This window comes from Drosophila navojoa, chromosome 2 (genome assembly GCF_054131105.1).
Source record: "Drosophila navojoa isolate 15081-1374.11 chromosome 2, UAZ_NAV_1.0, whole genome shotgun sequence".
NCBI lineage: Eukaryota > Metazoa > Arthropoda > Insecta > Diptera > Drosophilidae > Drosophila > Drosophila navojoa.
The window spans coordinates 8,897,646-8,924,548 of NC_142890.1; the positions used below are offsets into that span (position 1 = coordinate 8,897,646).

The 26,903-nt window shown below is 40.6% G+C and overlaps 5 protein-coding genes across 11 annotated transcripts in view; 2 read left to right on the forward strand and 3 right to left on the reverse strand.

The window, feature by feature from the left end:
* Positions 1–8,085, forward strand: Pi3K92E (phosphatidylinositol 3-kinase 92E). Of its 3 annotated transcripts, none has more exons than XM_018113594.3 (8): positions 1–251; positions 1,086–3,056; positions 3,122–3,328; positions 3,388–3,975; positions 4,044–4,350; positions 4,409–4,579; positions 4,652–4,771; positions 4,823–8,085. In XM_018113594.3, exons 2-8 carry the CDS (start codon positions 1,348–1,350, stop codon positions 4,949–4,951), a joined length of 3,231 nt encoding a protein of 1,076 aa, XP_017969083.1. In that variant the 5' UTR covers positions 1–251; positions 1,086–1,347; the 3' UTR covers positions 4,952–8,085. The 3 variants fall into 3 exon arrangements, with proteins under 3 accessions (XP_017969083.1, XP_089112840.1, XP_089112841.1); XM_089256714.1 differs by lacking the exon at positions 1–251 and adding an exon at positions 266–484; XM_089256715.1 differs by lacking the exon at positions 1–251 and adding an exon at positions 544–726.
* On the reverse strand, positions 6,623–12,503 carry H (transcriptional corepressor hairless). Its single transcript, XM_018111831.3, has 5 exons — positions 11,840–12,503; positions 11,578–11,742; positions 10,675–11,519; positions 8,803–10,567; positions 6,623–8,738 (listed from the first exon to the last, which is right to left on the reverse strand). The coding sequence occupies exons 1-5, from the start codon at positions 12,501–12,503 to the stop codon at positions 8,710–8,712; spliced, it is 3,468 nt and encodes a 1,155-aa protein (XP_017967320.2). The 3' UTR covers positions 6,623–8,709.
* LOC108659093 (uncharacterized) lies at positions 12,392–17,785 on the reverse strand. 3 transcript variants are annotated; one of them, XM_089256719.1, is made up of 6 exons: positions 17,531–17,785; positions 17,009–17,355; positions 15,853–16,953; positions 15,570–15,790; positions 15,271–15,510; positions 12,392–12,754 (listed from the first exon to the last, which is right to left on the reverse strand). In XM_089256719.1, the coding sequence occupies exons 1-5, from the start codon at positions 17,540–17,542 to the stop codon at positions 15,317–15,319; spliced, it is 1,875 nt and encodes a 624-aa protein (XP_089112845.1). In that variant the 5' UTR covers positions 17,543–17,785; the 3' UTR covers positions 12,392–12,754; positions 15,271–15,316. The 3 variants fall into 3 exon arrangements, with proteins under 3 accessions (XP_089112845.1, XP_089112844.1, XP_017967330.1); XM_089256718.1 differs by lacking the exon at positions 12,392–12,754 and adding an exon at positions 14,350–15,199; XM_018111841.3 differs by lacking the exon at positions 12,392–12,754 and having other exon boundaries at positions 14,350–15,510; positions 17,531–17,784.
* On the forward strand, positions 13,992–23,214 carry LOC108659091 (meckelin). Its single transcript, XM_018111839.3, has 8 exons — positions 13,992–14,092; positions 18,180–18,770; positions 19,231–20,156; positions 20,216–21,387; positions 21,455–21,626; positions 21,741–21,828; positions 21,893–22,056; positions 22,122–23,214. The coding sequence occupies exons 2-8, from the start codon at positions 18,536–18,538 to the stop codon at positions 22,200–22,202; spliced, it is 2,838 nt and encodes a 945-aa protein (XP_017967328.1). The 5' UTR covers positions 13,992–14,092; positions 18,180–18,535; the 3' UTR covers positions 22,203–23,214.
* The window catches only part of bon (tripartite motif-containing protein bonus), a 16,830-nt gene continuing 12,990 nt past the window's right edge, over positions 23,064–26,903 (reverse strand). For 2 of the 3 annotated variants that reach the window (XM_018111837.3, XM_018111834.3), the window contains 7 exons: positions 26,500–26,888; positions 26,301–26,427; positions 25,967–26,244; positions 25,715–25,889; positions 24,672–25,032; positions 24,488–24,611; positions 23,064–24,417 (listed from right to left, as the gene is read on the reverse strand). In XM_018111837.3, coding sequence (XP_017967326.1) covers positions 24,160–24,417; positions 24,488–24,611; positions 24,672–25,032; positions 25,715–25,889; positions 25,967–26,244; positions 26,301–26,427; positions 26,500–26,888 — 1,712 coding nt within the window. In that variant the 3' untranslated portion in view covers positions 23,064–24,159. The remainder of the gene's footprint in view (positions 24,418–24,487; positions 24,612–24,671; positions 25,033–25,714; positions 25,890–25,966; positions 26,245–26,300; positions 26,428–26,499; positions 26,889–26,903) is intronic. The other variant, XM_018111836.3, reaches the window with a different exon arrangement.

The following is a 26,903-nucleotide window of genomic DNA, read 5'->3' on the forward strand; positions in this document are numbered from 1 at the left end:
CACTACTTCTTTCAACAAGTAAACAAGGAGAGAAGAAATCATCAAAATAAAAAGAATTACAAGTTTTAAAAATAAGTTATTAACGTATTGATTGCGTTGTTTGCGCTGCATCAGTAATTTGTGTTAATAAACGCGCGGCCATTGTCGGACGGGTCACAACAAGCAGGCTTGCGCAGCGCACACCCAAAAAATATATATGTACATGCTTATATGCGTGTGTGTATATATGTGTGTGTGTAAAGAGAGACTCGGTAATAAAAACAACAGTAAAAACAAATGGAAAAGTTTGAAATATATTAGAAATTAATCAGCTGTAAACATTAATTGCGTTTTGTTGTTTTTCAATGCACTAATAATATTTAAGCATCGCGACTTAGAGATGAGACTCCGATGCCAAAGGCCGTGCCGCGTAACTTAATAACTTACCCTAACTCGTGTGAAGTACAACCGCTTTGTGTTGTGCCTAGGCACGTCAATGATGAAAGTGCGCAAATATGGGGTCAACAACATTGGCCTTCAACGGGAATTAGAGTTTTAATCTTAACTATATTAATGATAATACTAAAAATTAGCCAATAGTAGTTATGAATTATAGCATTATACCACGTAGAGTATGCCAGCTTCGTCATACGATTTGGATTACGTATTTTTGCTTATTCGCCATTGCCGCTGACGCCGCCGACACCGCCGCTACACTTCCCCGCTGTGCATATTTGTAGTTATAATGTATGATTCATACTAAATATAAAGTCAATCTTCTGGAGCTTTATTTAATCCATACGGCTAACTAAAATTTCTAAATTTTTCGAGTCTTTCTTTCGTTATTAACTGCAAATTTAATATTTTAATTTATTAATCTATCATTTGATGCTTAAGTTTACGATTAATATCATTAAATTGCTATTGTATATAAAATTCCATATAAGAATTCGGCGCATACCGCATTGAACCGATTTTAAACCGATTCAAACTTTTCCATTAGAAAGTCTTAACTATTGCCACATCTTATCAAAGTGGGCGACTTATTTCCATCTGTTTGCTTTTGCAATTACTCAATGCCACCTTTTGATTTTATTCCCCTACAGAGAAGACCAACGCTTAAATGGAAAGGCTCAAACGAAACAAAAACAATATGCACCTAAAATGTGTGCAAGTTACAACAACAAAAATTAAAGGAAAAACTTGTGATAATAAGGCGCAACAAAATCGAAACTGCATGCGAAACGATTAAAAGACAAGCGAACGATCAAGAGTGCAACAAAGAGAGCCAGATAGAGTATTTTACTCTTATATATAAATTAAATTACTTTTAACAAATACATATATATTTAAAAGAAAAAAACAGACATGGGCGATACACTGTATATCTCCAATGAAACATACATGTTCAGCGAATTCTCAATTGATCTCTGGAAGTACGATCCGCCGGATACTGTCTATCTAACATGCCTAGTTTTTAATGGTTCGACGATATATTTGCACGCCAAGTCCACGGCCACCATTCGAGAGGTAAAAGAGGACATATTGGCACAGGCTAGATACCTACCATTGAGCTATATGATTAAGGATGCCTGCGATTATCAAATATGTGGCATCTCAACCTATACGATCGAACCATATACGGACGAGACGAAGCGTCTGTTCGAGGTCCAGCCGTACTTTGGCTTGCTTAGTCTTAGGGAGCGCAGCGACACGACCACCTTTTCCAGCGACTATGAGCTAACCAAAATGGTTAACAACATTATTGGCACATCGTTCGATCGTCAAAACACTCAAGGCTCTCCTGAGGTAGATTATTTTCGCGCAAAGGTGACAGAAGTGTCCGATGAAATAAAATTGGAGCGATCGAGATATTCGTGGCAACAGCGATTGCTCTACGAACATCCACTGCGGCTTGCCAACTCGACAGCCATGCCAGAACTAATACGACAGCGTCATCCAAGCTCAGCATTTTTGATTGCCGTCAAGAACGAGAATGATCAGAGCACATTCACACTATCCGTACTGGAGCATGATACCCCGCTCACATTGATCGAAAGCACGCTTCAGAAGATGAACCGTTCACAGATGAAGATTAACGATCGCGCCTCCGACTATATACTCAAAGTGAGCGGCCGTGATGAGTATCTGTTTGGTGATCATCCGCTGATACAATTCCTGTACATACAAGAAACGCTCTCCGATGCAGCCGTGCCAAATGTGGTGCTGCAGTCGGTACTGCGGCTCGAGTGCTACATCAATCACTACAATGAGAAAAGTTTGAGTCAAAAGAAGACCCCAAATCCAAATAATCAAATCGCACAAATCCCATTGGAGCCCAGTAATGTGATATGGAATTTGGAGAATGTGAACTTCACATTAACAATGCATGGCGTCACTAATGTCAACTTCGATCGTGCTCGAGCCTTTAAAGTTGGCGTCCATGTTGGCCTCTATCATGGAAAGCGCAAATTGTGCTCGCAGCGCACCGTCGATGCGCCTAGCCAAGGCAATTCGCAGGACTTTCAGTTTGATGAAAACGTCATGACATTTGATATTCAAATGCGCAACCTGCCACGAATGACGCGTCTGTGTATTGTGGTATTCGAGGTGACCAAAATGTCGCGCTCGAAGAAATCGTCTAATAATACCAGCACGCTCAAGGACGACTTTTACAACAACAATCCATTGGCCTGGGTCAATACAACGGTTTTTGATTATAAAGGGCAGTTGCGTAAGGGACGTCAAACACTGTACACTTGGACCTATGCAGATGATATACAGTCGGATGATGTGTTTTATCCGCTGGGCACTGTCGAGTCAAATCCACGCATAGACGGTTGTGCCATGGTGCATCTGACATTCCACCAAGGCGCCAATGAAAATTGCAACGACGAAGTTATCTGTTATCCCAGCGAGGATGAAGTTCTACAATATGCAGCAGAACGGGCGTACTCTAATCGTGATAAACAACTGCTTAATACAGAGGAGCTTGGTGCCCTATTGGCGAATTATTCGGGCAAAGACAAAATTTATGAAATGGTTGATCAGGATCGCAATACCATATGGGAGCATAAGTAAGTTGGGATAAGTTTTTCATTCGTTTATCGTCAAAAAACTAAAAACGAATTTTATTTTGCAGAAACGACATTTTGCGCGATTTTCCAGAAGATTTGTCTGTATTGTTGCAATGCGTGTACTGGAAAGATCGCGATGATGTGTCTGATATTTGTTATTTGCTCAAGATGTGGCCGCTTATATCCATTGAACGCTCACTGGAATTGCTAGACTATGCCTATCCAGATCCAGCAGTGCGTGGATTCGCCATCAAGTGTCTGCATAATCTCAAGTGAGTATTCTATGACTCTGTAGAATATAGGTTTCTTACATATTAATAATATTTTGCAGAGATGAGGAACTGTTGCTGTACTTATTACAACTGGTACAGGCAATAAAGCACGAATCGTATTTGGTAAACGATTTGGTAATATTTTTGCTGGAACGAGCTCTGCGGAACCAACGGATTGGGCATTACTTTTTCTGGCATCTGCGGTCCGAAATGTATACGCCCTGCATGCAGACACGGTTTGGTCTACTTCTGGAAGCTTACCTTAAAGGCTGTAATCAGCATGTGAAGCCACTGCGAAAACAACTCGAGGTGTTAGAAAAATTAAGGGTGGGCTCCGTGTTAGCCAAAAAGGGCAGTAAGGAGAAAGTACGCACCGAATTGCAAAAATTTCTCCGCAACGAACACAACAACGGCGTCTTCCAAAATATACAAAACCCTTTAAACCCAAGCTTTAGATGCAGGCGAGTCACACCCGACAAATGTAAGGTCATGGATAGCAAAATGCGACCGCTCTGGGTAGTATTCGAAAACGTGGATCAGACGGCCAATGATGTGTATATCATATTTAAAAATGGCGATGATCTGCGCCAGGACATGCTTACACTGCAAATGTTACGTGTCATGGATCAGTTGTGGAAACGTGAAGGGTTCGTTTTCATTTAAGCTTAGCAACTATCTAAGGGTGTTTTTACTAATCGAAAGTTGTTTCTTATAGTTTGGATTTGCGAATGAATATCTACAACTGCATCAGCATGGAACAACGATTGGGCATGATTGAGGTGGTTCGTCATGCAGAGACAATAGCTAATATACAGAAGTTAAAGGGCATGTTTTCGGCAACATCACCCTTTAAAAAGGGTTCGCTCTACAGTTGGCTCAAGGAGCACAATAAGGCGCCCGAGAAACTTAACAAAGCCATCAACGAGTTCACGCTCAGCTGTGCAGGCTACTGCGTTGCCACTTACGTGTTGGGCGTCGCCGATCGTCATTCAGACAATATTATGGTCAAGCGTAACGGACAGGTGAGTGAATCAGTTTACTTTACAGGACACAACAATAATTCTGATTCACCATTTATAGCTCTTCCATATTGACTTCGGCCATATTTTGGGTCACTTTAAAGAGAAGTTCGGAGTGCGACGCGAACGTGTGCCCTTTGTGCTTACCCACGACTTTGTTTACGTCATCAACAAAGGTTGTATTGACCGCGAGGCAAAGGAGTTTTGCTACTTCCAGGAGTTGTGTGAGCGCGTAAGTTGAAATACAGCATTAGATTAGATTGTTATCAAAAACTTAAGATATTATTTTTGAATTACCATTTAGGCATTTTTAATATTACGCAAACATGGTTGCCTTATTTTATCGCTATTCTCAATGATGATTTCAACGGGACTGCCGGAACTATCCTCAGAGAAGGACCTGAACTATTTACGTGAGACTTTGGTAAGTATAAGTCCCTTATATCTCGTACGTATCTAATGTGTTTTTAAACAGGTGCTGGAATACACGGAGGAAAATGCACGTAAACATTTCCAAGCGAAATTCAGTGATGCTTTAGCCAATTCATGGAAAACGTCACTCAATTGGGCCTCACACAATTTCTCTAAAAACAACAAACAGTGAACTACAACTAAAATTTGTAGTAGCGAGTACACACAGACATAAGCACTCCCTCAGTATCTGCAGCTCCTGTATCTTATCGGTCTACATTTCTATGTTTACGTTTTCGGATGAGGCGTAGTACAATTTTTTTATATAATACAACCACGAAAAAAGTTCAAAACTATGTGTTCACTATATAAGGTCAAGATACACATAAACACCCACACACACTTACACAGCTAATAAGTTATAACAGACCATACGCTTCTGTCGCCCCATAAGTGCTTTATTTCTATAATTTCTGTAATGTTTTCTTGTCGACCTGTAGAATTTGTTCAATGAATTTACGTTCTTTTGATTGAGAAGAGATTCTACGCCCATATAAAATATGATTATGAATGTATCCTATTAATATATATTTAAAGTAAGCGTGTAACTTTTTGTATTGTTTGATCGATATGCATATTATTATTGATACTGTTATTTGTAAACTCATTTTTTCCTGTGTTAACTGCAAAAACGACTTATTGTTTTTTTTTTTTTTCTTCTTTTTGTTTGTAATATTAGACCATTGTCGGTCGGAGTGATTTACATCGTGGAACAGGTAGTCAGTTAAGTACGGCAAATAATGTTCTGAACACAGCATACAATTAGAATGCAAATGCTGTATATTATGAATTGATTGGGAACACGCAAAAGTGTGTATTTAATATAAGCATAAAATAAGAATTATCATTAGCCGAAATATCTAGAACTGTTTTTGCAAATGCATAAGCAAACAGAAGCGATAGGTCTGGTCGCAATTGTAAAAGTGATGTGTCATGCGACCTTAGATTGAAAACGTCATTAATTCGATATTACCCTAAAACAATTAATATTATCAGAATATAATGTATTTAAATTATCTATTTAAACTGGACTTTAACTTCGACCATCCTTTTTTTTGAAACATTTTGTTAAGTGCTCCTTATTCTTTTGATCGTTGGTTATTTTCTGAAAAATTTATACAATTTTTGATAAATCATTCAACTAAGTTAAAAATCATGTGTTCACTATGTTAGGCCATATATACTGTTGACTGTCTCCATAATTGCTTCAACAAGAACTTGATTATTTCCCTATCAAATTGTATAAACTGTTGTCCCAAATTTTTGTCTTTAACTTACCTGGATTTTGAGCGACTGAATCTACAACAGCGCTGAACTACAAAAATTATCACGAATGTATCCTATTAAAATATGTATTTACCTTTAGGCTTTTTGTTAATGATAAGCTATTATATTATACTCCAATTTTTCTAATTGCTGCATTGACAGTTTTTGGTTTTTTGTAACCCTATGTTTATTTTATTAAGATAATATATGTGTCTGGATGATAAAAGCAATTCAAAATAACTAATTACATTCAAACATAAAAAACAACAAAAGAGGGAAATAATAAATATGCCGGGTAATTTATAAATATATGCAAGCATATATTACGACAGATAACATAAATAAATGATGTATACTTTAATCGAAATAACAAAAATAAATAAAAATGTGCTTCTTTGATAGACTGTATGCAACACCAAGAAAATATTGTTTTTTATTAGGAAAGAGTTATCTTTTGAAAACAATTTAAGTTTCGGCTACTTACCTTAAGATTAATGTGTTTGTCCACACAATATTCACAAATTAAAACTATATAAAATTCATTTAGTATAAATTTTATTTGACATCAATAATTCAGTTTCAGTTTTATGCATGTATATAAAATATATTATTTGTTTAAAACTAGTTTTGTTTCTGGTTTACTTTACACTCATCTTTTGACCATATAGACGAAGAAATATTCAATATAAGTTTACTATACTATATAACCCTATAGCGCGTTTTTCAGTTAGGTTCGCGTTTTTAGTGTTTGAAACCTCGCCAATCAACATCTTAAATGCACACAGTACACTTAAACAAACGTTGCCAGCGTTCTACATATAAACAATTTGACGAAAATTAATTAGGAAGGGGATACAATTTTTATCAAACAAAAACGTTGTACACAGTGCCAACACTATACTTTTAACAAAATAGTAAACCCTAGGCTGAATAATAATTTATGGAAATTTTAAGTTATTTGTGTTTATTTTATGAAACTAACGTTAACTGTAAAAGAGTGTTAACGTTCAGTTAAAAATAATTTTGGGGTTTGAATCGTTTAGGTTTTATTATTGTGTATACATCAGTATATGAATTTAATATCCTTTTAAAAAAATAGTTTTTATATTAAATATATGGGTAATCTATTTACTCATTTTGTTGCTGTTGTTGTTACATTGTTGTCGGTGTAAAAATACTGTATTTACAAATATTACAACTATTTTTACTTATAGCATAACATATAAATAGTCATTTGTATTTTATAAATAATTTAGAAAATATGAGAAATATTTTTTGTCTTTTTAGATTTAGGAATATATATTCATTTCGTTAATTATTTGTATTAGTTTCAGTTGTACGAAATTTAGGTCTGTGTTTCTTGTGTGTAAATATTTTCAGTATATGTAGACTTAGCATTCTTTTTGTACATTTTAGCAATTTTGATTTAATGTTGGCAAAACAACCACTTTATATTAAGTGCAGCCATAATGGATAATTTTTCATTCTATCAATTGAAATGTTTAAGATAAGCTTGATCAAGCTTTTGTCTTAGACTATCCAATTAATTAATTCGAATTGGTAATATTTTGTTGTATTATTGTAAATATCAAATGAAAACATAGCAAAATAAGAAATACTATTTTGTTACATATCCATTTAACAATATATAATGGATTAGATTCAGTTTTAAAACTATTGCATCAAATTTCTTATTGAAAAAAAATGGCCAGGACTTAATATAAAATCGAATGTCAACTATTTTCAATTTACATATGTATTATGGACCTTTTTATACAGTTAAGTATGCTTTTTAGAATAACGTTGCTTGTTTTGTATATGTGTGAATGTTTTCATTTGTAATTAGTTGTATTGTAGTAAATTACTATCTTTTTTACTTCCTAGTTTTATTTTCATGTTCAAAGGCACACGCATTCTTTAAAAATCTGATTTGTTTTTTATTTAGTTTTTTCTTTCTTATTTTCAAAATGTTTTGTTACACATACACACATACATACAAAATTAAGATGCAGTGTCTTATGTTAAATTTATTACCGCTTTTTTTTTCATTTTCTAAAAATTTTAAGTTCAGTCTGTTTCAAGGAAATGTTTTGATAAAAAAAAATCTTAGGTCCACCTACTCAATGAACAGTTTAAACAAAATTCATTTTGTACCCTGACATTGAAATAATGGCCTTTAAATATTTTTTGAGATTCTTTAAGACGTGCATCCTATGGGAATATACAAAAATATATATATTTATATAATATTATTCATAAGTTTGGTTATTGAATATGTTGGCCAAATAAAGTGTATTTTAATTATATTCCTAACGGGTTTTGGAACGGTTTTGAAAACATTTTAAAATTTGTATAGAAAAACTCGCAGTTGTTCTTTCTTCTTTGTAGTTTAAATTGTCTCTCGGCCTTAAAATAAACCCTAGCTATCTTAATGCAAAACAATTGAGTTACAACTAATAAATAGCAGCGAACTTATCCATAAGTTTTATGTGTGTAGTGTTGTTTGAATGTCGTCTTAAGCGCTACTAGTGCAATAATGTACTTAACTCGAGGGTTTGCCCAAACGCACACTGAAACTGCTGGGATGGATGGGGCTAGGAGGATGGTGGAGTGAACGCGAATGTCTCAGTGTTTTGACAGATTCAGTGGTAAGTCTGGAATTTAATGTTATAATTAGTTTTAATATTTTAACTTTATATATCACTCAATTACGCTCACCTGAACTTAGTTCATTTCTTAGACTACTATTTTGAAACATTGCGGATTGTACTGAGTTAATAGTGCTGCCGCTGCCTGCACCACCACCACCTTGCGTTGTACCTGCAGACGTTACGGGCACGCTTGAGCCTGCCGGTAAACTGGAGATAGTGGTGCGATGACTGGACGCTGCAGACATTTGATCAGTACAGATATCAGTCAGTTTTGGCGTATGCGTTCTGTGCTCGGCCAAATGTGTAGGCGGCGTATTATGGTGTCCCAAAGCCCCTGGATGCGTTGGATGTCCCAAATGCGGATTCGATGTTGGCTGCCCAAAAGCAGAAGCTGCCGCAGCCGCTGCGACTGCCACAGCGGCCGCATTAACACCATTATAGTTAAATGGATGATACGGCGATTGTGGTGATAATCGTGCTCCAGCCGCACTACTCGTCTGTGGATGCGAATGTGGATGCGGAGGCGGTGGCGGCAATAGTGGCGATGCACCTGCCTGGTAATGCTGCACCCACAGCGGATTGTGACGCAACGCGGCAAGCGTCGATATGTAAGGATGGTAGAGAGAGGGCGAGACTACCGATGGAATGTATGCAGCTGCAGCAGCCGCGGCAGCAGCTGCGGCAACCGCGGCGCTGCTTGTCGTGGGCGTTGCATTCGGCGCTATTCCATGTGGACTACCCGTGCCACTGCCATTCAGCTGCGTTGGCGGATACATGTAGTAGTGTAATGGCGAACCAGAAGCTGCAGCAACAGCGCTAGGCGAGCCACGTTGCAATTGAAGATGCCGCCTTTCCGGGGACGAAGTGCTGCGCTCGCCTGGCGAGGGGCAACTGTTGGCCGCGCTACTGCTATTACTATTGCTGGCAGTAGGTGAGGCGAATTCGCGTCGAATCGATGCAGTCTTTTTGGGCACTGTGCGGTGCGGTGTAGTGGCAGCACCAGCAGCTGCTGCTGGCTCCCGTGGCGAGGCGCTGGAAGACCGAGGCGGTGACAGCAAATCACGTGAGCCGGAACCACCACCCGTCTGTGGAATGTGCGGCGAAACAGTAGCGCCACCATATGGAGCATAGAAGGAATGATGCTGTAGCTGCTGTGCGTGCGCTTGTGCCAACTTATAGCTATCTGGCGGTGTGCGTCGTCCATAGTCGATAGGTAACGGTGATCCGGCAGCTGCATAAGGAGGTGAACGTTGCTTCTTACTAGCCGCATGTGACGGCGATTTACCCCCATTACTGCCTCCCATTTCCGGTGACTTGGGTGAATTGAGCGTCGAGCGTGGGTAGTTGGCGGAACTGGCGTACAATGAGTGATGATGGTGATGCTGATTGTGCACGTTGCTAATTATTGCGGCCGGCTGGTCATGGCTCTTCTTGGAGGAGCTGCTACCGCTGCCACCCAATAATGAGTGTATGCTATATGAGCTATTCAGTCGAGTCGGTTGCGTTGCTACAGCTGCTGCTGCTACTGCTACTGAGGTCGTTGAAGTTGTTGGCGTTGCCAAAACTTTAGCCTGTGGCGGCGCCAAATTGATGGGCATGGATTTGGGGGCCACTACACTTGTTGCCGTGCTGCCCTTTGCACGGCTACGTTTTCCCCCAGCGCCGCCACTAATCCCGCCACCAACTCCACTACCATTGTTGACGCAGCCATTGTTATCCTCCAGCGATACCTTCTCGAATTCACGCAGAATGCGCTTGCGTGGAGACACATGTTGATGATGATGATATTCGACTAGACGGCTGGCAGCCGCTGCCGACGATGGCGGCGAAACCTAAAAGACCGAAACAACATGTATTAGGCAACGATAGAAGTCAATTATACAAGTGCAATTGGTTACACATAAATAAAAATTGTTGACTAATGAATAGCAATTCGTACCTTATGCGCCAAAGAGTGACTTAGACTACCGATGGCTCCGCCACCGCTGCTGTTGCTGCTGATGCGATCTGCTGTTGAAACCACAGTTGACGCTGTTGCCGCCCCCGTCGCTGGTGTCTTTGACAATTGCTCTAGGCGCGCAGGCACGCCGTCAATTAATTTCTGTATGATGCTATTGAGCTTGGCTCTGGGTTTCTGCTTTTTAAGTCTTATGTCTGTCATCGTCGTTGTTGATTTTGTTGTTGGTGCTCCTGTTTTTCTTGAGTCTTTTTCACTGGCCGTCTCACACTTAGTGTGTGCTTTGGGATCACCATTTACTTCGCTCGCATTGCCGTTCACCAAACCATCACAGGCTGCAGCCGCCCCATCGTCCACTGTCACCGACATAGCATCCTCATCTTCACTTGTGTTCATTTTCTCTAATGCTGCCTCAGCTTTCGCTGTTGAGACATTCGAGTCTTTGTTGTCACTGGAACACGGCTTTGCCTTCGATTCCATCTTGCTCTCAGTCAACTCCTCCTTGATTGCCTCCGATTTAATCTCATCCGACTGCACTTCGGGTGTCTTTGTTTCAGTTTCTATAGGTTTAAGCGTTTCATCGCCATTTTCCTGCGTAGAAACGCGCTCAAAGATTGACTGATGATTCTCAGTTGAAATTGTTGGCTCGTAGGGACGCCTTCGTTTACGCATTGCAGCTTGTCGTGCACTTTGGCTAAGCACATGGTGCCTAGGACGCTGGTAGAAGAGCGACAGTTCTTTGGAAATGCCACGACGCGGTCGCGTTTGCTTCCAGGGTTGGTCACGCTGCCAAGGTGATGACTGAATGGAGCTATTGTCATCCGAAACTGAAAACATAAATTGTTTAAATGGTACTCTATCTTAGTAAAGTCGTCTAATAATTACAGCTTAATGATGTGGAATTTTCATTCTTTGGATACGTTGTTGTCACTGCCGATGTGGGCGTTACCGTGGCCGAAGTCGCTGCCGATGGTGTGCGGAATGGCTTACGCGGTACTGATACCCAGCTGCCTTTATCGCCACGTGCCAGTTCCAATATGAATTTACCTTCTGAAATACAAAATATCAAATATTTCCGTTAGTTAGATGAACGCAATATGAGAGGCAACAAAATGATCTATTGACAAAATACAAACAATTTACCAACCTTTAAAAAACTGGAGCCGGCCTCCACAGCCGGACATGTTGTTATTGCTGTGCATTGATATTGGATGCCTGCCCATATCAAAACTACTGCTGCCGTTGCCTGTGCCCACAAATTTGCTGCTCTTTGTCGCGCTGGGACTATTTAATGCACTATAGTCCAGCACGCCGGACATAACATCGACAGGCGCCTTTGGAGCTGCAACGCCTGCTCCACCGGCAATGAGAGCGGTAGCAGAGGCCGTCGCCATAGTGAGACTTGAGCTGCTACTGCTGTTTGTTTTAGTTGATGATAATGTGGGCGAGGTGCCATTGGATGTTGATGTTGCTGTTGAAGAAGATGTAGCTGAATTTGTTGCGTTTGTTGCTGTTGCAGACGTTGTTGGCTTCAGTTCTGGTGCGGCAGGCAGTTGAAATGTGACAGCAGCTGCAGCTGCTGTTAGCAGTGTGGCTGCTGCGGCTGCTGCTGCTGTATTTGTGCCGTTTATACCATTTTTGAGTAAAAATTTTGCAGCCGCCTCTGCAATTAAACGATCGTTGTTGCTGTTGCTGTTGCTGCTTGTACTGTTGCTACTGCTGTGGCTGGCAACGCTTGTTGGACTGCTATTGTTGTTGCTGCTGCTGTTAATATTGCTCTTATTGCCGTTACCGTTGCGCTCATCGGTCATTTTTTCAGCCGTACCAGCAGTAGCTGCAGCATTTTTACGCCGTACATTAGTTATGCTGTTTTGTATTCGCTACACTTTACATTAATTTCCGTATTTAAATATATAATTTCTCTGTTTCTGTTCCTTTTCGATTTTATTTTTTCTTATTTGTGTTGTTTTTCTTTCAGCATACATGCACACGCACACATCTACACACATTTGTCGTCACTGTTGCTGCACACAGCAGTTATTTTCACTGCTGTTGAGAAACTCTAAATTACGAAAGAAAGACAAGAAACCTTTTTAAGTTTTATAATTTCATATTTGTTTTGCACTTGTTCTTGTTATTAAACGCTTGCATTTTGTTTTTATATATCTTGTGCTCCATCTTTTTACTCCACACTCTGTTACATACACACATACACATACACACATGTTCTTACACAGGCAAACACTTTCCACGTTAACTCAAGACACGAGCAACACTCGCTACTTCACTCGCTTGCCTCTCTCTCTCACTCTCTTTCTCTGTCGCTCTCTGAGCGAGTGTCCGGCGCTCACACCCAAGAACATTGCTGCGTGCTCCAACTGCCATTTTGTTTAATTTTTAATTTAAGCGTACGTTTAAATTTACATGCTTGGTTGCTTTATGTGCAACAACAACAGGCACACTATGGAATGTGTCCTAGGTTATGAACAATTCATAGTTTTTAGTTGCATTCAACAGATAGCATTGCAACAATAATTACTTATATAACCAACAAGCCGGTATATAATTTAAAAACAATTCTTTGACGAATTAAAAAAATTATAAACATTAAAAATTCTACGCATAATCACAAATATGGTTATCAACACGACCTATTGGACTTCGGACGTATACATACATACACATATGTATTGCCATATGTTTTAAGATGCTGCGTAGTCCACAACGAAATTTATTAGGTATTCATCGAGCTGACTTCGTATCAGTAAAACTGTAAAGCTATAGTTTCACATTTCATTATTGTTCTCTAAGCGCGCACAAAACAACATTGTTTTTGTTGTTGTAAATTCCTTGCGCACACTGAGCAGTGCGCGGCCGTTGATTATCGCACAAGTTGACGGCGTCGCGTACCTAAATATGCCAGCTCGGCACCGTATTGGGGGAGCGTCTGCTATCATCTTATGTTGTTGGAAACTCAACAATTATTTTTTTTTGTAGCCATCCATGCGTTTACACCGCAATTTTATTTTAGAAATGCGCCACATATTTTGTTATTTACTTTCACACAACTTCACAAATGACGGGCATATGATTAGAGCGAGCAGGAGTACAAAGAGCGTAGCACGACACAAAACGAAGCGGAAGAGGAGGAGATAAAATAATAGAAAAAACGTTCTCCAATTACCAATACCATCGGCAATGTTTTTCACATTTTCACACGAAACGCGCGCAAAAAATTACTCAAAATAAAAAGCATAACGTTGCTGAATGGTTATTGGGCACCTTGCAACTATTTTAAACGAATAAATTACTAAATAAATACGTTAAAACTTAATTTTAAAAAATTATCAACGAAAAACGCAGTGCACAAGCACAGACGGTAGGGAAGTTGATATCGATTGTATATATCGATTAATAATGATTACTGCGATGTTTGTGAACTCTAAAATTATGCAACTATCGATGTTTTTCCGAAAGCAACAATGGCCAATGTCAATGTTGCCAACTACGCGATGCAAGCTGAGCGCACAATTGAAAATCTACTAACGTACAAAATTCTAAATGGAATACATCTAATATTTGAATTGTATTGCACAGGTGAAGTTTAAGGGATATTGTAATGTTTATTTAAATATATTTATTTTAGCTAGGCAAATATTAAAGGTTTACAAGTGTCTTTATTTCTGGTTAATACTGTATGTTTGATAATAATTGGTTATTTCAATGTATGAGCATGGAATAAAATATAAGATTAGCTTATGTGTATGAATGTATGTAGTCGAATTACAACCCACTTTCTGCTTATAAAGTAATACAACTCCACTCTCTTCTATACGTTTTCTACGTGACAACCGCCGACGACACAATATAGCAAAATATCTTAAGTAATTGTATGTATGTTTCTTAATACGTATGTATATACTTCATATGTAATACATTTTATTATGTAGTATAGGCCGGATGCCTTTCTTATATTGTTGAGTCGTTTTAATTCTATGCGCGCTGCTGATATGAGTGAAACGTTGTCAATTGCACAAAAGTGATTAAGAATAGATAGTTAGACACCTTGTAATATTGCACAAAGGAAATTGTAGTTTACACAACAAAGGGCCGACAGCTAAAAATTAATTAAATTTAGATTTGTTTTTGTTTCGTTAATGTGCTTTTTTAAACATAATTTAAATATCACAGACTTTTTGCCAATTGAATTCATATGCTTCGTCAATTTTGTTCATGCCAAATCAAATACCAAAATAATCGAATTACAAAACAAAATAACGAAATCTTATAAGTATGGATAGCTCAAGGGATTGCAGCTTAATCTAAGACTCTAGCCGGATTTAAGCGCATAATTCTAATGACATAATGACACTAGTTAAACGATGGGAGACACACAACTTTCTACCAGTGTCATTGTGTTATAAAATATCAGTCAAATATTGAAATGAAATCAAGTCTTGTGGTAAACATGGCACATAATAGGTAATTGGAAAACCATGAGCCAAGCCTATAAAGATGAAATTCTATTCTATGTAAATACTGTATTATGCTCGGAATCGCAGGAATATAAGATATTACCTAATGTAATTTAATTTTGATTCGATTGTGAGCTTTACAATCCAATTCAGTGCAGATTATCCGTTCGATTGGATTGCAAGCCAAGCGTATTCATACCCATACCTTGTGGCACACCCACTCCCACGCCTACACCCACACCGACAGTACCCTCGCTTTCGCTCTTCCAAGACGAAACAGGAATGTGGGGTGCCGGTAAGCAATTGCGCAACGTCTGCACGATCTGAATGGTATCCATGAGAGCTGTAGAGGAATAATAAATATTTCAGCTAAGTAGTTGATAAATTATCAGATTCACTTACTCTTCTGCAGACTCTCGCTTTGCTTGCCGTAGGGCTTACACATGGAAGGCCGTATGTATGTCTTCATGCGTGACATGTTCCGCATTAGCTCTGAAAATATGCGCACAATCTTGTCCTGCCCAACTGTCATGTGATCGATCCGGTTGGCATCGTGACTGGCCCAGGCGCCATTATGCAGCGCCAACAGATCCTTATTTGATTCAATCGAGTCCAAATTGGATCTATTGAGAGAGAGTACACAATGAAATTGAATCGAACAATTGGTAAAGATTAGATAAGCTACCGCAAGGAATCAGAAATATTCTTATGCGTGAACTGATCCATGGATGAGTGAGAGGAAGACGATGATGACGAGTGCGGCGATTGGGAAGGCGGTGGCAACGAATGATGCGTATGATGCACCTGTGCCCCGATGCTAGATCCGACTGTTGCCGAGGAGTTAGTCGTAGTTAATGGCGTGGGCTGCTGCTGGTTAGAGGCGACAGCTGCTGCCACTGCCTGTGACTGCATCATGCCTTGAATTTGCAAATTGGCGGCTGCTGCTGCAACAGCCATTGGGTCAAAATGCTTGGGATCGAGTTGCGCGAATACCCGTTGCTTCTCCAAAGCACTTAGATTGCCAAGCTTTTCCAGGCTCTGCTGAGCGAGCACGCGATTTTGCTGTTGAATCAATGCGGCTGTCAGTTGTTGCTGGTGTTTTGCCTGTGCTTGAGCATGAGCCTGTTGTTGCTGTTGTTGCTGCTGCTGCTGTTGCTGTTGCTGCTGCTGTTGTTGCTGCTGCTGTTGCTGATGCTGCTGATGATGCGCGACAGCAGCGGCCGCACTTATTTGCGACAGCTGCGATTGTATGCTACTCTGCTGTTGTTTAGTTAAGTGCTGCAACTGTGGCGGCACCTTGGAGCCGCTCGATTTGGACAAGTCAATCTCGACAGGAGCAGCGTTGTTGCTGCCACTGGGTACGCCACTAGCAGCACTGGCAACAGCCGAACTAACTGTAGCGCTGCTTCCTGCGGCAGCACTTGGTGGCAGATGCGATAGGCGCTGCAAAAAGTCAGGCGTATTAACGCCAGGATATTGTTGTTCCATAAAAGGCATGGGGGATATACCCATGTGATTCTTATAATAGCGACAGGCCGGACTGGGACACGATTGCACCACTTCAATAATAAACTCCTTTTCCATACCGAACTGGTCTCGTCCAATGGTGTACGACTCAATGACCGCGCGCACCGTGGCATCTACACTAAGATGCAGACCATGCGGTCCCGACATGTGCTTCAACATCACCGCATTGGCAAAATGCTCAAAAGGCAGCACAATCTTTCCATTGTCGCGCAATATGAGTCTACCTTGTGAGTCCAGAGTAAGTCGATTGGCCAGGACTCTGTGTGGGAAAGCAATGAATTGACTGGATTGAATTGTTAATTGTCTATACTTACTGCAAGTAGGCGGCACTGGGCAGCATGGCGTTGTCCTTCAGATCACTGAAGCACTGCAACAGTTCCGCGCTCGGGTTCCAGCCCTTGTTTTGCAGATAAAGCTGTAGCAGCATATAGAGCTTTTCGGTGACATAGCCAACGCCGGCGTTTGGCTGCTGTTGTAGCATTTCGGTGTGTGTTGGTCCGCCCATGGAGCTGGTTATGTTGCTGCTACTGCTACTGCTACTGTTGTTGCTACTTACTGCATTGACCACGCCCCCGCCCACTGGGCCTTTGGATAATGCCGCCTTCATTGTCTCTGAGAGATCCAATTTGTAATTTTCTGGATAAAAATGCTTGACGTGCTCCTGCAATCAGGTTTCAAGTATCCACACAAACGTATATAAATGCAAACACAAATACAACACTCTTAGTTTTCACACACAGACAGGGGCAATCGTATACATGCACGCCAACACCTATACACCCCACCCACATCCCACCCAACCAATCTACAAATATACACACAGCACACACACTCACCAAATTGTTCATTTTTCGGCTATGTACGGTGCGTCGAGTGCAGCGACATCTGCATCTATTTGGAATGGCGCCACCAATGCATCTTTGAAACACTAACGGTTATTGCTAGTTGTCCAATTGGATTGTAATTGTGTCCGTGCTTTAACAGCGTCACAAAAATGAAAATTGTATGTGTCTGCCGACTATTTCTGTTGTCCTTCGGCAAGGAAGTGGGGACTGTTGATACTTACACTTATCGATTAATTGCAACATAGACGATGTTTTGAGCTCGAGATGTTACATCGATATTTTTGTTTCGTTGCCAGTGGATATTTGCGATATTGGGAATAATGCCGATACTTTTAAGGTTGTATCATAAATTTGCATATTACAGTTTAAACTGTTATACTTAACCATAAACGTTTTTTTTTGAAATTACATAAATTATCCATAATCACCTTACGTACAAAAATATTTATACAGCCTTAAATTTTGTATGTATATTATATTTGCTGATCCTAATCTAATATAATATCGTAAACTAAATAAGAAAGCAAAGTTCCATTCTTAATGTAAATCCATTAGAAATTAATTATACTCATTTTCGTAAGCTAAATAACTTGTATGTGCAAAATGTAACTACTATAAATAAGCTAATCATAATTTACAGCACGCAAATGGCGAAAAAAGTCGTCAAGCACGCGATAACCAAAACGAAAGGCGTAACAAGTGACGCCCTCATTAACCCATTGCTGTGGTGGTCAGTCATTCAACTGTTCATAAAAACTAAATAAAACAAAACAAAGAACACCACCAACTGAAACAGGTGGAATAAGCATATTGCATGGGGGTTGGGTAGCTATAGCAACTTTTGGCAAACAATAAAGGATATGTACCCACTCCACTGAGAACTTGTTTACTTGCCAACGTGCAACCGCAATTGCAGCTCAAATTCAGTTCACATTTGTGATTCGTTGAGCCCACATCGGAAAACGAAAGAACTATCATATATATTGTTTGAGTAATATGTGCTTCCTTTTGGTAAATTGGTTCTTCCCATTGTTGTGGACAACAGTTTTCATTAAGCTCGGAAACTGTACGATTTTGGATTCGAAACCATCGCCAACGCCACACACATTTCGTTTTCAACATCCTCAGAAGTGTCTCAGGAATGAGTTCTACAATTTGAACTATTTTCAATGCTCACCCTGCAATGAGCCTGGAGACGGAGACACGAAGGAGCTGCAGCCTACTGCAGACAGTAAGTGGGTCTATTGATTAAACAAATGACGATGCAGGAGATGGGGGAGCAGTACCACTCTTTAGAGATTGCATTTAGAGCGTTTACCACGAAGTAGAAAATTGCATGTTGGATTTCCAATTGAGGTTAAGCTTTGAGTGACAGAAGCAAGCCATTTGAGTGGCAACTCCTACCTATAGAGCTGGGAGGCTCGATTTGCTATGAGGATCACGTGAGAATTCTGATGTATTTCAGCTCTTCTTATGGATGTGCTCCAAATAACTTGTCTGTATATCAAATTCACATTGAAGTCTATAACTAGATCAGTTTACGTGATATGATTTTTAATATGGTAGAAACAGCGATTAATTATGCTTTATAAAATAGTATATGCATTCCAAATAACCTTAGCCGAATGCGCAAGCTCATACAGCTCTCTAATTATAATCTCTCTTTGCTCTTTGCTTTCTCCCCCATTCAGAGTTCAGTTGTCACTGTCCAGCTGGGCATATATCGGTTTTCGAGAAGTCCAAACGTTGGCCAACCTGCAATGAGATCTGTAGCAATGCCACAAAGCCCTCTGAGAACTGTACGGAAGCTCAATTGCCATCCACACAGTGCAGCTTCCAGTATCTGAATAGTTCAACAAGCGGCTCCATAGTGTTGACCAAAACGAACTCCGGCAGCAATAGCAGCGACTGTCACAGTTGCAATGCTGCGTATAATTTCCACTACCAGGACTATTGCATAGCCAACACGCTATTACAACCGTATTTGCACTACAACGCTTTCTGGCAGACCACCATAAAATTGAGGTCCAGCTCCGCCAGCCGGCTCCACTTTGGGGACCTCAAGTTTGTTGCCTTCTTTTGCTTGGCACTCAGGAATGACAGTGCATGCCAAGAACTGGCCAATCTGTGTGTCCTCTCGCACTACTCCTTGGACAAGCACTCGCCATGCAGCCCCTTTCTGCTGACTCAGATGTCGGATGTGGTCATCAAATATGCCCATGCGGGCGAACAGCTGCGCGCTCTGGAGCCCTTTCTGTTCTATAAAAAGGGCAGAGCAACGCGAGAGTTGCTTACAACCACGCTCCATCTGGCGAATCAGACGGAGCTACAAATCTTTAGCACAACCTACGATTTGGCGGGACGTCTTAAGCGTTGGGGTCCTTTTCACTTGGAGCAGCTTAACCTTTGCCCAGCTCAAAGGGCACCCACTTTGGGCTTACAACAGCAGCACCAGCCGGAGCTTAGCTGCTTGCTGAGTCTGGAGCAGCTCATAGATTTCGCTAGTCGAGACGGGAATGACAACTACCATAATCTCTATCTCAACTTTAGCAGCAACTGGTCATATCTCCTACACCAGCTGCCTGTGCTCATCGAAACGCTTACTGCAGAAAATCAGGTAAGGTATCTGACTATGCGACGTAATCCTAGTTTGTTAATCGTTCTTCCCCATTGCAGCGCTCGCAGGCAGAGGAATGGCAGCTAGTAAAGCGCTTTCAGCTGATTTCCGCGTATCCGCGGGACAATCGAATGCATCCAATTTTACCGCTTTATGAAGATGCCCATAAGTTGCAACTCTACCGCTCCTTGCGATATGTGGATCGAGTGGAGCTGAAGTACAACGTCCAGCCTGGCCAGCGGCTGGGACTGCCCCTGCTAAGGCTCAGCTATCGTCACATTGAAATTACGGGGAACGCGTCCTTGACTCAGCTATATCCATTTCAATTGCGCATCCGCTTTGAGCAACTGAATCAAAGCGGCACTGCGAAGCTCTTGTTGGAACTGGCTCTGCCCTTGCTGCTGCTGTTGGCCTTCGTGGCTGCACTGCTCCGCCTGCAGAATCTGAGACGACGCCGCCGCGCCGAACTCTGCCAGGCCATAAATTTGCTGGAGCTATTGCTTCAACTGGCCGCCAATGTGGCACTGGCGTTGCTTATCACGGCGTTGCTGTTGTTGGCTCTGCAGGCTTCCATGCCTCAGCGATTGGCAGTGCTCATCTATCCCGCCTGCCTGCTGCAGCTCATCTTTCTCGCTGTACATCTGCGACGCGCCAGCCAACTGGAGCTGTTCCTCATCGATTGGGAACGTCCGCGCAGCAGCTGTGAGGGTCAGCGCCTCAATCTGGACAGCTCCTCGCTCTGCTCCAGCGTGCGCACCTATGTCGCCGAGAGCAGCGTTTCCGCCTGGCGAATTCTGTTTACAGCCAATGCCTGGATTCGCCTTAGCTGTGCTCAGCGATATTCCAGTTTGGTTCAAGCCTTTGTCGTGATCGCCGCCTCTCAGTTGCTCCAGCATTTCGGGAAGTCTCAAGGTCTTAGCTATTTCTTGATAAGTGCTGTGTATGTGGTCACATATCTGTTGCAATTGCTGTTGCTTCGAGTGCTGCAATCCAATCCACTCCAGAAGTTCGTTGATCTCTGCAGCCTGGCTAACATCTCTTTGTTTTCGCTACTCGAGCCGGGCTACGGCTACTATATACATGGACGTTCGCCGCATGGTTTTGCCGATACGGACATGTCCTCCATGATCCTGCAGCTGCAGCGCGAGGCACAGAACATGTGCGGCCGACGTGGACTGCTTATTGACTCGGACAAACAGTCCTACATTATATTGCCACCACGTAATCTGCGGTGGGTATAGCTTTACTTGCTATCCTCCTAGTATACTTTCAACTTGGATTCTTTACCTGCATTTTAGTATATACTTGGATCGCCTGCTTTTGCCGTTCCAACGCAGCCGAGATGGCAGCATGTCTCAGACGTTGCTCTACCAAAAGGAACCGCAAATCTCCAGCATTGATGGCCAGGTGGAGCGCACTTCCATTGCCTACGCCAGCGTCAATCGGTTCTTCTGTGCATTTATCGATCACGTGAGTTAATATATACTAAAATAGTGTTATAACAATAATTTAAATAAATTTAGTTTCTAAATTTGAAAATTTCAATATAAATTTAAATAAAACTAAAAATATAATTTTATACAGGCCATCAAGGATATGGATTATATCATTAAGGAAAAAACATTGACGGAAAAGCTATTCAACTGTGAAATTGAAAACTATCTAACGGAGAGTGAGTTATGCAAGAGGTCTTCTAAATCAGGGGAAAACAACATATTTATATATGTATCTCATAGATAAGGGCACCTTCTACATTGATGATGCACTGAGCTTTAGTCGCGTTCTGCTGCTGGGAAACCATTTACATATATTTGTACTGGAGTTACTTGTGCTGCTCTCCATCTATTTGCTGACCTCCAGCTTGCTGCTTGGCGTCGCTATAGCTTGCGCCATAAATATGGTGAGTCAAAAGATAAATATCTCAATTCTCGGCCATTTCCGACAGCTGCCCATCAATCATTGCAGCTTATGCGCCACATCTTCAAGCGCTGGGTGCGTCGCAATGTCTCGCGCAAGACGCTGATTGATGAGCGATTTCTGCTGTAGCCATACCAGCATCTGGACGAACAATATATGCGGGACGATGGCTTCTTTGGTATATGATAGATTAAGAATGAGCATCGAAGTGAAATGTTTTTTCTTTTATTTAAAAATCCACTTGATAGTAAGTAGTACATTCAGTATGTAATTTCATATTTTCTTTTCGATATTTATAGTAAAACTTACAGCTAAAACAGATATATAATAATTTCTATGGTTTTCACATTCAACATATAAACATAATAGGCATCCGCCTGGTATCATTCCACTTTCAATTGTTTGCCTCAATTTTGATAGGATAGCACACACATTCATGTTCCTCTATTAATACATACATATACATATATATCTATAGTAGACATTACATCTATGTAATTTCGTTTTCATGTTTTTCTACTTTATTGTTTTTCATTGTGTGACATTAATAGGATTTCAGTTTATTATTATAGTTGTGATTTGATTAGATCGGTTAGAAGATATTCTTGTATTTTCCTTTTCAAGTGTGTAGTTAAACTCTTTATAAAAATATTCGCAATATAGTGAATCGAGCTTTATTTCAGTTTCAATTTCATGTCTTACTACTATACATATGTATGTAATATAAAAACAAAACATTTGTCCACAGCATTTGACTGGTTAGTTGAGTTGGAAATAATAATTATTATAGATAGTTTTGTCATATATGTATGTACTATATATACACATCGATACCAATGCATACTTATTGTGCATTGACCTTATTTCATAACGGAGTAGTGTATTGTTATGGCTCTAATGGGTATTACTAGTAGACTGATTGGCTGCTGCTTTATCGGCTCTATATGGTATACTTAAATTAGAACGTCAAACGTACAACATTAAAAGATCTATGTTTTTTTAATATATATATTTGTGTATATATATTGTATTGTATTATATTGTGGGTTTCATTCATTCAAACTTATTTTCCTAATTGCAACTTATTACAAATGTCTTCTTAAACGGTATACGAATGTTTGTTGTTCTATAAATGAGCGTGCGTGAAAAGAAATGGTTTGAGAAAATGCTTAGGTTTTGGATATATGTGTATATATGGATACAGTATCGGAAAAATGGGCAATAAATATCGTACATAGCAAATTCGAAAGTAAAATGTCAAAATGATTTGGGATGCTGTATTTAATATACATACTAGAATTAAATTTGTTCATTTTCATTTTGTTATTATTATTATATTTTTTTTGCTATCACAAAAGTAAATACAACTCTAACACATACAGAGGGTTAGAGGGTAGAGTCTGGATCACTCTTAAATTATGCAGTGAATTTGGAGTAAACTTAAGCTCGGAATTAATCTCTACTTGGTATATATGTTTACCTATGTATATTTAACACTTAAGAGTTTAGCTAAAACATCTGCACATGACTTAACTAGAGACCTTCAAATTTATTGTTGCATTATTAAATCATAAATCATATCAAATGACTTGCTTATTTACAGTTGGGTAATTAAAAACTAATTGTACACCAGCTACAAAATTCTTGGATTATCATATTTACTCATATAGTATATATACTTGTATAGCGCCATTCATTATTTATAACAGTGTTGGGTTTTGTAGTTGCGAGTGTGTACGGATATGTTTCTTCATGTGTCACTCAATCGAACGCTCTACAGTCCAAAAGCAGCGGCATACGCATGCAGAAGCTGAAGCACATAATCGGCGCTCTCCTGTATTACATTGCTACCCAAACTACGAGGTCGCTGTGCTAAATCCAATTCCAGATCCGCTAAGTACGGCTCTTCTCTTTTATCAGCTTCTTTTTCCGAAAGCGGCGGTTCACCATCTTCGGGTTGCTTTTGATTTCGTTCTGAATTATTGTGTTTTTCTTCCTCTTCCTCGTCTTTTTTGTTAGACTGCTTTTCTTTATCGTCTGGCTGCGGCTGCTTCTCCGTGCCCTTCTCATCGGGCAAAAGCTCGTTCTATTCATGCGCGGAGCGACGCAGCCGCTTGGCCGGCAAGCAAGCATCTTCGCTGTCTGCCAGCGAGGCAGAGCTGCAGCTCTTCCGGCCGTTCTCAACTGGTGCTGGAGACCCAGCAGCAGCCGCCGCCTGCAAGCTTGGCGAATTGGATGAAGTGGAAGTGCCGTTTTTGCTGACATAGTTGGGCAGCCATTTAGCCAGTTGCTCTTCAAAAAAGTTTTCCAAATATTTGGCATTGCTATATGTCTTCGAGTCCTCCTGTGTGAAAGGAATACAAGCACAAATTTATAAAACTGACCGAAACTCGACGAATACACAATTCACTCACCTGATAAAAGAGATAAGTATTCTTGAAGATTAATCGAACATCAGAGACAAAGCCAGCTATATCCTTGTAGTGATTGGGACTTGAAGGATCTAAGCGCGTGCGAATAACATCTAACGACATAGGGCTATGGGGACAATTCAAGTCAATATATTATTCTTTCACAAAAGCACTTACGGGAACTTACTTGCAAATAATCTCATAGTACTGCGCGTTAGCCGGGGATTCCGGTTCACGGAAGTTAAGGCTCTGTTCATACTGACAGTAGAGCTCCAGACATATACGCTGCAGTATTCTCAACTCCAAGCTGCTCAGCTCGCCCGGTTGCGACTTTTCGTTACCCTCAGCTTTGGTTAGCTCCTTGAGATTGACACACAACAAACATTGCCAGCTCTCGCTCTCATCCGGCAGCGAGCTTATCGCGGGTATGTGACAGTTCTGATGGAATACTTTTGGGCATTTGTCGCAGCACATCAATTCGCCGCCATCCAGGCATACAGCACACCAATCCTCATTGGGGTCGTCTTTTTGTTCGTTTTTATTATTAACTGATATGATTAGTTGTATGTTTGCATTCGTGTACGATGAGTGTGTATGGGTGTGTGTATGTTTATGTGTATGTGTATTTGTTTCGTGTTGATTTGTTTGTGGTTTGATTTGATTTGGTTTGTTTGGTTTCATTTTGAATTGTCGAATATAATAATTTATTGGTTAGTAATTGATTTTTACGGTTTATTGCGCGTTTAAATTGGTTTTTATTTTGGGTTTTTGGTTTGGTTTTCGGAAATCGAGTTTTGCAGTTTTGAAAATAGAAATAAACAAAGCAAACTTACATGAGAATTGAATAAAATCGATTTAAAACCAGCAGCAAAGTAATGTTAAATATAAAACTGAGATACAATGCTTAAAGTGACAGATTGAAATAACCAGATTGTTGCTCTCACTCATTCAAATAGGAACTCAAAGTTTCAAGCTAATTAACATAGTTATTTTAGTAACAGCAGATTAGAAACTTACAGCATATTTTTATATTTTACAAAGAAACATTTATAAAGGGCATTTTTTTTATATACATTACCAATTGTTTTCACTTAAAATTTTGAATTTTTCTTTTAATGAGTTCAGGATTTAATTCTCAGCTTTTGAGAGATGTCAAACAGTCACACACCCACAACCCATAGAATTAGCCTAGACCGAAAGCGAAATTAGCTGTAAGCAAGAGGTACTCACCTTCTTGGGTATTGGATAAGTCCGTCGAGCTATGCACCTGCGGTGAGGTGGTTTTGGTACGCCCTTCTGGTAATACTTGGACGCCATTCGAGTCCAATTTGGCAATGGTTGCAATTAAATCATTTATGGAGTCATCACGCACCTTGTCAATAGGTTCAGTAAAGTCCTTGGTGTTCTAGCATAACAAAAGAAGAAAATAATTAAACGCTCTAGATATCAAACTATTATAAATACTGTTAGCATTCTTCTTACCTCATGAGTGCTAGGGCTGGGTGTCTTTGGATTTGTCGATGTGACATTTGAGAGTATGGAAACCGCCGGGCCGAGACCAAGTGCAGCTGCGTTTAACTGCGCTATTGCATTGGCAGAGGACGATCCATTGTTTAAGCCCGGCAAGGCAGGCCCGCCCATGTTGAGACTGGGCGGTGTACTATTCTTTAGAGTATTTGGCGATTTTAATGAGATTTTAAAATTTTCCGAAGTCTGACGGCCATTAGCGAATGGTAATAGCGGTCCTTGCTGCTGGCACACTGTAATTATTCAATTGTTAATCGTATGGAATGGATTTGATTTTAATGACACTCACTGCTTGATTGCTGCGCAGATTGTGGTATATGCCATTTGGCGAGGCTGTGCATAGCGCTACTCAACTGCGGTGAGGTTTGTGGAGGCCCAGCGTTAAAACCAGCCTGGCTCCCATGAAACCCCAATGGCTGTTAATGAAACCAATAACCATTATTCATTTTATTTATTAAATAATTTATGAGCTGAATGATTTTGCTTACATTCTGCATGGGATTGGGCATCATTGGTGGTCGCTGCAGTGCGCCAGGGGAAGGTATCTGTCCGCCCCCGCCGGCACTGGCACTGGCCATAGCTGCTGCTGCGGCCTGCTGCTGGGCATGACTCGCCATGCGCTGGTATTGTGACTGGAAGCGCGCGTTGCTGTTCATGAAGCTGCTGTTGTCTCTGGGCCCGCCACCTGGGCCGCCACCTTGGCCGAAGCTTTGTTGACCGGGCATAAAATGTGGCCGCATCGGTGGCATCGATTGCTGGTGGGCCGGTGAAGGTGTGCCCTGCGGTCCGCCTGGATAGCTAGGCGGGCCATTAAATGCCAAATGAGCATTCGGACTTTGTGCTGCCTGATTGTTTAGCAATCCTCGCAGGCTGATATCTATGGAAAATTTGG